The sequence below is a fragment of the Leptidea sinapis genome, chromosome 23 (assembly GCF_905404315.1).
Source record: "Leptidea sinapis chromosome 23, ilLepSina1.1, whole genome shotgun sequence".
NCBI lineage: Eukaryota > Metazoa > Arthropoda > Insecta > Lepidoptera > Pieridae > Leptidea > Leptidea sinapis.
Window position 1 is genome coordinate 10,462,029 of NC_066287.1, and position 12,325 is coordinate 10,474,353.

At 33.6% G+C, this 12,325-nt stretch overlaps 1 protein-coding gene across 1 annotated transcript; it reads right to left on the reverse strand.

Moving 5' to 3' along the window:
- Positions 1–768: 768 nt before the first annotated feature.
- LOC126971238 (COP9 signalosome complex subunit 6) lies at positions 769–12,000 on the reverse strand. The gene is made up of 6 exons (XM_050817435.1): positions 11,484–12,000; positions 9,704–9,835; positions 7,424–7,575; positions 5,567–5,732; positions 4,140–4,333; positions 769–3,039 (listed from the first exon to the last, which is right to left on the reverse strand). Exons 1-6 carry the CDS (start codon positions 11,725–11,727, stop codon positions 2,899–2,901), a joined length of 1,029 nt encoding a protein of 342 aa, XP_050673392.1. The 5' UTR covers positions 11,728–12,000; the 3' UTR covers positions 769–2,898.
- Positions 12,001–12,325: the final 325 nt, after the last annotated feature.

A 12,325-nucleotide genomic window follows, 5' to 3' on the forward strand; every position in this document is an offset into this window, starting at 1 on the left:
TGTGGTTTTTTCAGAGATAATCCTTTTGATAACGGGAAACACCATTTTTAAGTAATACCTACAATTACAAATGAAACAATGATTGAAATTGTCGTTGATTTCTTTTATGCGATCAGCAATAAAATATAAAATTTTGAAGGATCTTAATTATTCTTAGTGTTCAAAACTAATCGTTTAAACATCACTACAGTATGCTTTAAAAAAATCGTCTAATAAAGTAAAAACAACGTACCTACTTACATCTGAATAATTGTCCACCTATTAATTTAGTTAATAAATTAAAAGTTGGCACTATTAGGATAAGTAGTGTAACTAATATTTTCCTTAATTTAATTAAATTTTAAGATAATATCTTTAAATTTATGAAAATGTTACATTTACAGAATACTTACCAAGTTTCAACAGTATAAGTTCTGATAGTTTTGGAAAAAAGTGGCTGTGACCTACACAGACAAACAAACTGACAAGACGAATCTATAAGGGTTCAGTTTTTTGCCATTTTGCTACGGAACCCTAAAAAGATTATATAAGGATGTGTATAGCAACATTAGACAAATTATGAAACATGAAATAATTTAAAATATACTCCATTTTACACTTACACTTTTTATCTATCTTGTAGTTTTTATATAGCTCGCTTTACTAGCCATCTCTAACCTACTAGAACTCATATTCGTTAAACGGACCTGCTTTGGAAGACAAACGAAAACTATAAGAAAGGAACAAAACACATACATGCTCTTAACAAACTCATAAAATAAAAACTCATTAACTTAAAATCATTATTTAATAATAGCATTTTTACAAAATGGAAAGATTGAGACAACAATATTTAAATGTAGACACTAAAATATGATGACAAACTCTTTATGGTACTTTGAGATAAGAAATATTATTTTTTTACGAATATGTTCATGAACTGTACAGTCTTGAGTTAATAGATTGATAGTCCCTTGCAAGACCCATATAAAAAAAAATATGTGTGTGTACTTATGTATGCACTCGAGAAGTTATACTATTTTGGCCTAACAAAGCAATAATCCTTAAAATTATTTATTCCTCGTGCTATTCTACGTTTGTAGAAAGAACAATATTGTAAAAATCTTGCAACGATGGCTTTGACAATTAATTATTAAATAACGAATACGAATTTACGGGCTTGAACCTTTTGCCTATCCTAATAATGGACGAAGAAACCAAAAAAAAAAACGAATGTCGCAAACGTCAGAAAATTTTAGGAACCAACTTCACCCTGCTACAGTGATACGCGCGCATCTTAAAATTTCACTCTCATCATTTTTTCATAACGCGCCTAAAGAAACTTCAATAGTAGATTTTACAACGAATGCACAAAACGAAAATTTTTTTTTTATCCGAGACTTAGGCGAGGGCTGATAGTAATGTAGAGGATAAAAAGGTTTTGTGGACGAGTAATAAACTCTGCTTTTCATTTCGATTGCGAGGAAATCAAACAATAGGATAACATGGACATTTTTAACAAATTTTAAGAAATTAATAAACGCACGAAAAACCAAGACCTGATTCCCGCCGCTTTTACGACATTGATATTAGGCTTGGGCTCCAGACTTATACAGCCTACTATTGAATTAATTTGGTAATATATATATTTTTTTAATTAATTAAATAACCTACCATATTTTAATTTAAATTTTAATAACTTTTATGTCTTAAAAACACATGAGGCAAATAAATTAAAGTAAATATTAAAAAATTACAAATTCTATCTCTGAACTTTTTATTGTGTTTGGCTGTATTTAGATTTAATTTAATTATAGAGACATTTATGGGTAGATCCTTTTGTGCACTTGTGCACAAAAATCGATTTTGTGCAGCCTATATCGTGCACAAATAACCAATTTCAGAGCATGAGAAGTGAAAAAATATGTTTTTAAACTTTTATCATCGCGGAACCTCAACATTGTAATTATTATGACGGGCACTCACGATATAAACTTTATATATTTGATGCCGATATTTCGATCCAATTGCATGAATCGTGGTTACGGCGGAACTGCGCTGAACACTTGTCACATGTGTTCATGCAATTGGATCGATATATCGGCATCAAATAAAATAATAAATATCGTGAATACCCGTCATAATAATTACAACTTCAAAAATGTTGAACGTTAAGTATTCTATCATTGGTAAACTAAAACATTTACTGTGTTATTATATAAAAAAATTAAACATCTGTTGGACATTTGTTTTAAAAAAGTTCAACATGTGTTGAACATTTGTTTTAAAAAAGTTCTCTTTCTATGGCTCCCGTGGAAGGTATACCACAAGTTTGCCAATGTCACGTTAAAGTAGACCATCAAGCTTAGAGTATTTTATTTATCTTTGGACCTTGCTTATATTTAAACAGACATTGACAGCTGACAACAATAATGTGTTATTACAAAAAAGTTAAACATTTCTTTCAAAAAAGTTCTATTACAATACTGTGTCTTTCTGTTGTTTAACGTTCATCAATCTTTGGACACTGCTTATATTTTAAACAGACATTGACAGCTGACAACAATAATTGCGTTCCGTTGAATTACTTGATCCCAATTGCTTCAGTTTAGGTTTTGCGTTGCTAGAATTATAAATTCTATTATATTATGATGCAATATTTAGCCATATTTATATTATTATCCTTGAAACGAACGCCTACTTAATGAATGGTTTGCTTAAAAAATGTTGACATTATTTTTTGTAATAACACCACTTGTCTTTGTAGGTTAGTTTTCTTGTTCCATTGTCTCCAGCAGAAATAACTTATAATAGTCGATAATGGGCCGCTCCGTAACAATTTTCAATAAAAATTATGTTTAATATGTATTTTCCAAGGGCACCACAATCTATATTCTAAAATAATTATTAGCGTCCACCCTAAAAGAAAAGTCCCCTCATTCGACGCCCCATTCCTTGTCTGTCGTACATCACATTGAATCTGTTCACCAATTGATTTATTGCGTTGCATCCCTTTGTGATTGTTCCTAAGTAGGTCATAAGTGCCACATCGTTGCATTGCTGAAACAATATAATTTTATTTTATGCAACAGTTGTATAAGGAGGGTCAAAAAACACGAGTGGTGTGGGTTGCTATGTGATCCACAAGCGAACATCGCAATGAATTGCGCCACGAGCGTCTTTTGACCTAGTTATACTACGTGTCGCATACAATAATTTTTCTACGACTTGGTAATTTTAAATTAAACAAACAAATATCACAAGTTTTCGAGATGCCGCTTAAATGGGCGGGAAATGTATAGTATACATGTTCTTATCTTTGGTGAGGTGAACTTCTAGGTGAATAAAAATGTAGGTTAATAGCGCTGTGCGATCTGAATTACACCTTATTGTAGGGCCGCAAGAGTCTATATTTCTTTAATTGATTTTGCGGAGTGAGCCTCCTGTACTTGTTCTATTACAGATTCTTTGCTTGCAACTAGGTTTCAAATTCAAATTCAAATATTTTTATTCAAAATAGGATGTGACATCACTTATTGAAAGTCAAAAAACTACCACCCATTCCAAAATGAATGCCTCAGACCTGAGAAGAATGGGCGCAACAAACTCAGCGGGTTTTTTTTTCATCGAATAAATATGTTTACAAAGTAATATTGTACAATTAAACTTATTATTTAAGAGCCTGAGGGCGATCATTCCATTCCCAATCTGTGGTATCATTAAGAAAGTCATTTATGTTATAGTAACCTTTACCACACAAACGTTTTTTAACAATTCTTTTGAATAACGTTATACTTTTGTTTTGAACATTTTCTGGGATCTTGTTGTAAAAGCAAATACATCGCCCCACAAAAGACTTACTAACTCGACTTAGCCGAATAGTAGGCATCATAAGTCTATGTCTGTTCCTGGTGTTAACATTATGGTTATGACAGTTTCTGGCAAATTCACTTATGTGCCTATGAACATACATTACATTATCAAGAATATATTGAGAAGCAACAGTCAAGATGTTAATTTCTTTCGGGTCAGCCCATCTCTATAGTGCAGTAGTCGACATTATTCAAGTTTAATGAATTCTTCTCTTGGCATATACATCAAAGATAATTATTTTGTAATAAAAAAAATAGTACTTAAACGATCTGTTGAATATGTCTTACATTATAGAAGTGTGTCCTAAACTGCTGTGACGTAAGCAATGGAAGCCTATTGGACAGTGCCCTCGCTTCCCTCAGCAACACGGGCCGAGGTGGAAGGGTTCCATCGCGTATTGCTCTCACGGTGGCGAGGACGGCGCGAACACGGGACACCAGCATTTTAATAGCAGATCTCTGAGCCGATAGGTGATCAGCAACTGTAAACAATACATGTGAATGTTAAAGGCACTTCTCGAAGGCCTTATTAAATAAAGTATTTTATCTACAACCATGCTTTAAATCCTCTATTAAAGATTCTGAAACAGTTAGCTTATTGCCAACATTAAAACACTCAATGTCCTAATAACCATTACATCATCCAAACGAGTGTTGTAATGTTGTACTGAATTTCATAACAACACTCCTTTGTTTTTTTTTCGATCCCTTCATGCGCACAGAGTTTCGACAGACAGCTACATTCGTATTGCTCGATTCGTGGTATCTGTATGAATTTAAAAAAAGAACATTTTCGTTAACGCGCGTTCCACACTACCAAAACGTCGCGCGCCGTAAAAAAAAGTAGGTTATTCAAATCCCCGCCATTTTTCTTCAATATTTTTATTGTTTTTCGTTTAAAAAATGAGTGATTCAAGTTTTGACAGCACACCGCCAGATATTTGAAACGCTGCAAAAGAATATTCAATTGAATTTTCATAATTGGACTATACAAAATGTAAATTACTACTAAAATATATAATTCTTCCATTAATACCTAGTTTATTATATATAATCAGCAATGGATGATATTAGGTGAGGCGAACCCGAGTTCGCCTCATTCTTAAACTCTATATAAAAATCTCATAAACCCACTTTCGTGTTTTAATACCCACTATTACACTACAGTTGCATAAATAACTAAAAACTTTCGTGCGACATTATTAACTTTTTTAAGTTAAATCTTCTTTAGCATTGTTGTGATTTGAAAGTCGATGAAACGAAAAAGCGTCAGTAAGAGACCGACGCATTCATAAGATTTAACGTGGGAGAAAATGCCCTGCCCATTACAATGGAGTGCCGCTCAGGATTCTTGAAAAATCCAAAAAAATTCGGAGCAGCACTCGAATTGCGCTCGTAACCTTGAGACATAAGATATTAAGTGTCATTTGGCCAGTAATATCACTTAGCTACAGCGTCCTTCCGACCGAAACACAATAATGCTTACATATTACTGTTTCACGGCAGAAATAGGCGCCGTTGTGGTACTCATAATCTAGCCGGCATCTTGTGCAAAGGAGCCTCCCACTAAGTAAGTCATTGTCACACAATGTTATACTTTGACGACAGCCTCCCCCACCTAAGATGTGACATAATTTATGGATGGCCCATAATCAAAATGGAGATGCCATTACGAAGTTTTTAAAATGGCCATGTTTGTCTTAATCATAACTCACCTAAGCTATTAAATGCCGCTTCACCAGACGATACCCTCGCTACATGGTCAACTCCAATTCTCTCTGCTTCTTCGGCTGCTAATGTATATGTGAGAGGGGCAAGTAGCATTGTGGCTCTTCCATTAACAACATCGATGACCGATTCATAGAGCACTACGGGTAATTGCTGAAATATAGAAAGGCTTTAAATTTTAATGGTACTTGTAATTGAATATAATACCACAGGTTGTGGCTTCATCTGCAGGATCTACTTTACAGTTGATAACCTGCTCAAACCTGCCTGAGAGTTGAACAAAGCAAACAGAATTTTGTAACGAGGCGGTACTCGAACGGTTAGCTCAGTTGGTTAGAGCACCGGCACGGAACGCCGGAGGTCGTGGGTTCGAATCCAGCATCGTTCATAAAATTTTGTTTTTCAAATTTTATTTGTGTATTAATCCTAGAAGTGAGGGTTTTCACTTTAAAAGCATAATATATTGATGGAATATAATATCAATCCTCCATTATTTCATATACATAATATTTAAAAAAAAGTGTGTGTTCTTATGTAGGCACATAAGAAGATAATCTTCTTTGGCGTAATAAAACAAAAATCCTTAAATAAATATTATTTCTCATGCTATTTCAAGTTTAAAAAAAAAACAATATTGTAATTGTAAAGAAGGTATTTTTATTGGTTGTATTTAAACAACCAATAATAATATATTGTACCGAATAATTTGGTTAAATAATGTGTTATAAAAAATCGTTAAATTATTTTAATACAATAAGAGAGAAATTATTATTTTAAATCTTGTATATGAATTGAACTGATATATTGAATTTTTTTAATTCTTGTCCATTGGTTGAGGTTCAGTAGACAAATCTATACTAATATTATAAAGATGCAGTGTTTGTTTGTTTGAACGCGCTAATCTCTGGTACTACTGGCCCGATTTGAATGATTCTTTCAGTGTTGGGTAGTCCATTTATCGAGGAAGGCTATAGGCTATGTCTTTTTTTTCAAAATTAGGGATCCGTAATAAAATTGCTATTTTGTAACACAAGGTGTAAAATCGAAAACCTATTTTTGCGTGCGCTGCAAAAACTATTGACAATAGAACAAAATGATGTACAGGCTATTATAGGCAATATTTTATTACTTATAAAACTATCGCGTGAATTATACTTTATATGGCAAAACAACGTTTGCCGGGTCAGCTAGTGAGTTATAAGAGGCTTGGTAGCTTATGTCAGGGTGTTTTTATGAAAAGTGTGAGTGTGCAACATAAAATTTCAGTCTGATAATCTTTCCCTAACGCGCTAAAAGAAGTATAACTTCCTTCGATCAAATATAGCAACATAATTTCAAAAAAAAACTTTTTATCTCGTTTAACAATAATTATCATCTTATATACTAAAAAACGCGCAAAAAGGCACCAAATTCTCTTTGAAATTTAAAAATTTTCTAATATTAGATAAATTCAACAAAAGCGCGTACACCTTCCTTAAAGGCCGGCAACGCTCTTGTGATTCCTCTGGTGTTGCAAGAGAGTGTGGGCGGCGGTGATCACTTAACACCAGGTGACGCTCGTTTGTCCTCCTATTCCATAAAAAAAAAAGATAATGAAATTTAAAATTAACATCATTTCCTGCCTCTGCGACAATAGATATAAACTAACAAAAATCTTATTTTGCAAATTGAAAATGGAATAATTTAATCAAATGAATGTATTGTCATCGGTCCTCGATAAATCTACGAAGTTGGAACGAAATCTGGCCGTTAAAAATGGGTCAAAAATGCGCCCAAATGAGTCAGTTACAAACAAATATACAGACAAGTGAAGCTAATAAAAAGCGTGTAAAAATTGTTAATACTTCTCCATTCATCCCTGCTGGATTGAGCATTAACATTACTGGGCATTCATTAAGATCACAGATCTGCCGGTGAACACCTATATCCCGTTCAGTTGGAGTTTCACCAGTTGTATACCATCCCAGAAAATCCATATCAGAGAACACTTGCTTAACTATAACAAACATATATTTTCCATAAGACAAAAGGCTCCAGATTAGACAAGTATAGCCTTACAAATAAACTAAGTTATACCTGAGAATAGACCAAAAATATGAACAATGTTTACCAATAGACATTGTTCTTGGTTAGGTTTATTCAGACGTATAATGTTTCCAGCGTTTATTTGCAATACTGCTTGTCATCCAGAAAACTTTGGAATTATCACTATCTTGCCAGTGTTGTCAGCGATAATTCAATATTTCTCGGTTTATTCTCTGGTATAACATTATACAAAGTTTATTTGTAAAGCCGCTAGTGTTTAAGTATATTTAAGAATATGTACAATCTTCAGTTATGAGTGATTATGTTAGTATGTATTCGTATAAAATATTGAAGTGAAACATACTTAAATTTTACTCAAATAATTGTAAAACTTAGAATTTATGCTGTTTGAATTATCAATTATACTAACACATAGAACTGCAGTGTGTCTTCTATCTCAGTTACATCCCAAAGAGCTGTTAAACCTGAATCTGCTGCCAGTTTCCACTTTCCACCATAATACAGATACACCGTAATGATAGCTATGAGAATAGATTAAATACATTTCAAATGAGATCTCTGCAAATACATAGAAATGCTTCACAACTGCTGTGTTTACATAAACTTTTAAGCTATGATATGGACTGTCCTTCGCTTTTATCACAAATCGGTTTGCATGTGCCTGCCTTCAATTGTCAGCTTAGTACTTTTTCCCCAATGTACATTAAATTCCACCACAGTAATTATGGCTTAAACTCTCCTCTACAGCTAATGTTACAATTATATAATAGTATTTTTAATATAGATGAAAACATTGATATCTTCTTTTCAAACTTTCTTAATTTTAAAAAACAAATTTATATTGCTCTCCAAAATTTATAGATTTTAGATTTTAAAATATCACATGCATTTAGTATAGTAATATTGGGCCTACCTATAATTTAAGTACATTTAAACTATTTTATTATATTTGTTTAATTCTTAGTGCATAAGTTAATAAATTGTATTTAGTTGGTAAGCCTTCATGAATAAATAAATAAATACTGTTTCCAAGGCATTTTCCGCCATACACAATCGAAATGTGGAAAAAAAAATCCTTGTTCTGAATTTCCCAGTCAATAAGACAAGTCGGTCATAAGACAGACACAGACAAGGTATCTTAAAAAGTAAGCAAACTCACTAAAATGGCTTGAAACCTTTGTAAAAATCCTTTAATATTGCAAGAGAGTTTGGATGCAAGTGATCACTTCTCAATAAGTATTCAGTATGTCCTCCTCTTCTATAAACTGACTGTTGGTGAGTAAAGTACTGAATCCTAAATAATGTATGTATTTAATATCTAATAGAAACAAAATAAAAGATGGATGGTATGGTGAAGGGCTCCTGTTAATTAGACCACTTAGTTGAGTCCATTTTGTGTGCAGTGTTGGCCAGTCATTCCAACCAGCCCAGCACTTTCCAGAAGTTCAGAACCCTCCTGGGGTTATCTCAAACATCTCAGACCAACCTCATATTCACTAAGGTTTTTGCCCATTGGTTGGCCACCCCTTCACATTCCAGGATTACATGGTTGACAGTTTCGTCCTCGGCCAGACAGCTTCCCATGGGACACACACACTTAGGACTGTCCGTTATGAGGATTGTGAAAAGGTGCTTATTTTAGTGTTGTGTGACCTGTTACGGAGCACACCATGATTTATACATTTATCCATCACATGTTGTGTAGGTTGTTGTTGTTGGTGAGAGAGTGTATCTATTAAGCAGAAGGGCAGTGACTGGAGCGGCAAAGGGCCAACCATTTGCGTCAATGATCCCCACCTTGCCATTAAAAAATGGAAATGTTGACTGTCTACCATAGAGCCCCTAGGTCCATCCTCATCAGCCAATTACCAATGTGTTTTAATTTTGAAATTCATAAATGTATGTTAATTCAAAACTATATACAATCGGCATCACTCTTGTGACTCCTTTTACAAGAAAGTATTGGCTGCAGTTACGACATACAACCAGTCATAGCTTCAATCACAAGCCATTTCATCAATAGGGTTTATTTGCTCCATAAACAACTGCAAATCCAAAAAATTTAATTAAATACTTACATTGCTCTTCTTTTATGGTATAGTAATCTCTGTCAAGTATAATATCGGCATCAATTTCAGTGAACACCAATTCAAAAGAATTCATTACTTCTATATTGCGACCTTTCTGTTTGCCAATAAGTGCTCCAATCACTATAATAAAAATAAAAATCCATGTTGTTACTTCATTTTGAAATATTATAACTCTACCGAACTACGTACTCATCAAAAGAATTGTTAAAAAATGTTTGTGGGGTAAAGGTTACTTACAATAACATGGTCTTTTTAATGATACCACAGATTGGGAATGTAGTGACCACCCTCAGGCTATTAAATAATAAGTTTTATTTTATGATATGGCATTGTTGGTGAAATGAAAAAAAAGAAGCCCACTGAGTTTCTTGCATTCTTCTCAGGTTTAACCTTTCCGGATCGGCGCGCTCCGCCGCTCGATGTACACCTTAGAACGGCAAGCGTTCGGCGCTCGCGCAGCGTTTTCCCCGTGCGTATTATTTTACGTGTAGTTATAAAATGCTTATAACTAGGGTGATTTGAGTGACTGTCACTGAAAGCTATTGAAACAAGCTATAAGACCATGTATAAATTATTCATATTGTCTTTCTTTTTTATTTCACACAGTTTTTTCATTCGACAATAAGTGTAAAAATAGGGATATTTTAAAATAATTATTGTTAATTACTTGTTTTATTTATTTCCTTTTATGTTTTTGTAATGAACATTATATGTTCATTATAAAATAAAGCCAAAATCTCCACAAAGAACAATCTTCGTGCAAAGTCTTGATAACGACCGCTCGCTGCGTAGCCCGGGAACAAGTGATCACATAAGTGCTATGTCCGTAAAGCTATGACCTCGGATATTGGTGGCCTTGAATCATAACGGATCAAAATGTGTATGGGACTTCACTCGTTCATAACTGCGTAGGCAAATAAACCATCTTGTACACCTAATAAGGGTGAAAACTGGGTGAGGTAAAAGAGTGCCCTGGGGCACAGCTGCTCTCATTGTTTTTTGAATTACCAGTGCCCGCGGGCACGTCCGATGCGGAAAGGTTAAGGCATATCAGACTTTCATATCCTATTTTGAACAAAAATATTTGAATATACCCTGACATATTATGTGATCACTTGTTCCAACATTTAAATTAAATCATGGTTAGAAACTTGTTACAAATTAAAAAAAAATTTGAGTCCAATAAGAAGTTTATTTCTTGTATGATTAAATAAAAATTTAATGCTTCTAGCTGATTTTGTCAGGGAAATATTTCTTGTCAGCCATCAGACATTGTTGGGATCAATATTTATATTGGAGCCGTAAAAAAATAGTCCAACTTATTATGACATCTATAATATAATGATATGCTTATTTGCAATTGCATATAATTTTTAATACTTACTTAATTGATCTTACTCATATAATAATAATATTGCCACACTTTTAGACAAATTATCTTGTCCCAAACTATGCATAGCCTGTAGTATGGGTACAAGATAACAATATATTTAATGCAATATACTTACATAACTGTGTACTTAAACATACTGTATAAGTGCTTATATCCATGACTGTGAAACAAATACCCATATTCATTCCATAAATGTTTGCGCCCACTGGAATTCGAAACCGGCACCTCTAACTTAGTAGACAGGGTCGCTAACCATTGGACTATATGAGTTGTCATATGACTTCAGGATGAAAGTATAAAATACTTGAATAACAGAATATATTCATTACTAACATAACTAATAACGAGTTACTTATATTTCAACATAAAACAAACCTGTTTGAGGAGATCCTTCTTGAGCTCTGAGGCGAGTCCAATGTTCTGATACATTCATGATAACTAACGGGTGAAGAGACACTGTAACTGAGCCAGATGTAGATGTTGCGACCACAACACTTTTAGTGGTCCCACTTGCAAGTGGAGCAGGTGAAGTAGGATTTGGTATATCCACCGGAGGACCAGACGAAGCACTCTCCACTTCAACTTCCATTTCAAAATCTATCCTATCTGCACTAGTCATCTTAAAGTTTTATTTTACTTAAAGAGGACACTCAGGAATTTACTGGGGTTATAACTTTTAATATACTGTAATCAAGTTAATTTCAGCCGTAATAAATAGTTCGAACATTCGATTCGTAATTCAAGTATTTATGAATTATGATCTTATGTTATGTTCCTTGCTAGAAACTAATACAGAAAATACAGCAAAGAATATAATATTTACTGTGAACTTCAGGTACAAACATCAATAAAATTCGTGCAGCTGCTCAGCGTAGTGTTTAAATTCTCTTTGGCAGCTGAAAGAATCAAATATATAAATCAATGAGATTTTTTTTGGTTCTGTTCGTCCATCTGGACAGGCAAAGGGGTCAAAAGCCCATACAGCCAATAAATCGAAGAGAATAAAATCAGTAATCACTTAGTTCAATCCAAAGAATATTCACACCACAGAACACTCCTTACCGGAGTTCACAGTCTCTAGTTTATAGTGTATTATCTATGGTTCACAGTTCCACTATTCTCTAGGTTCAATCAAATTGTTACTTATTTTATAAATTTTTGCAGTACGGGCGAGGCAACGGCCACGGACCATATAGTCTCAACAATTTAAAATATAT

Bases quoted from the DNA above. Each gene is read 5' to 3' on its own strand.
- LOC126971238 (XM_050817435.1), bottom strand. From the start codon at position 11,727: ATGACTAGTGCAGATAGGATAGATTTTGAAATGGAAGTTGAAGTGGAG. The intron at 7,576-9,703 runs GTAAGTATTTAA...TGTTTGTTATAG, and splicing joins TACCATAAAAGAAGAGCAAT to TTAAGCAAGTGTTCTCTGAT. The intron at 4,334-5,566 runs GTGAGTTATGAT...TATTGTTTACAG, and splicing joins AGCGGCATTTAATAGCTTAG to TTGCTGATCACCTATCGGCT.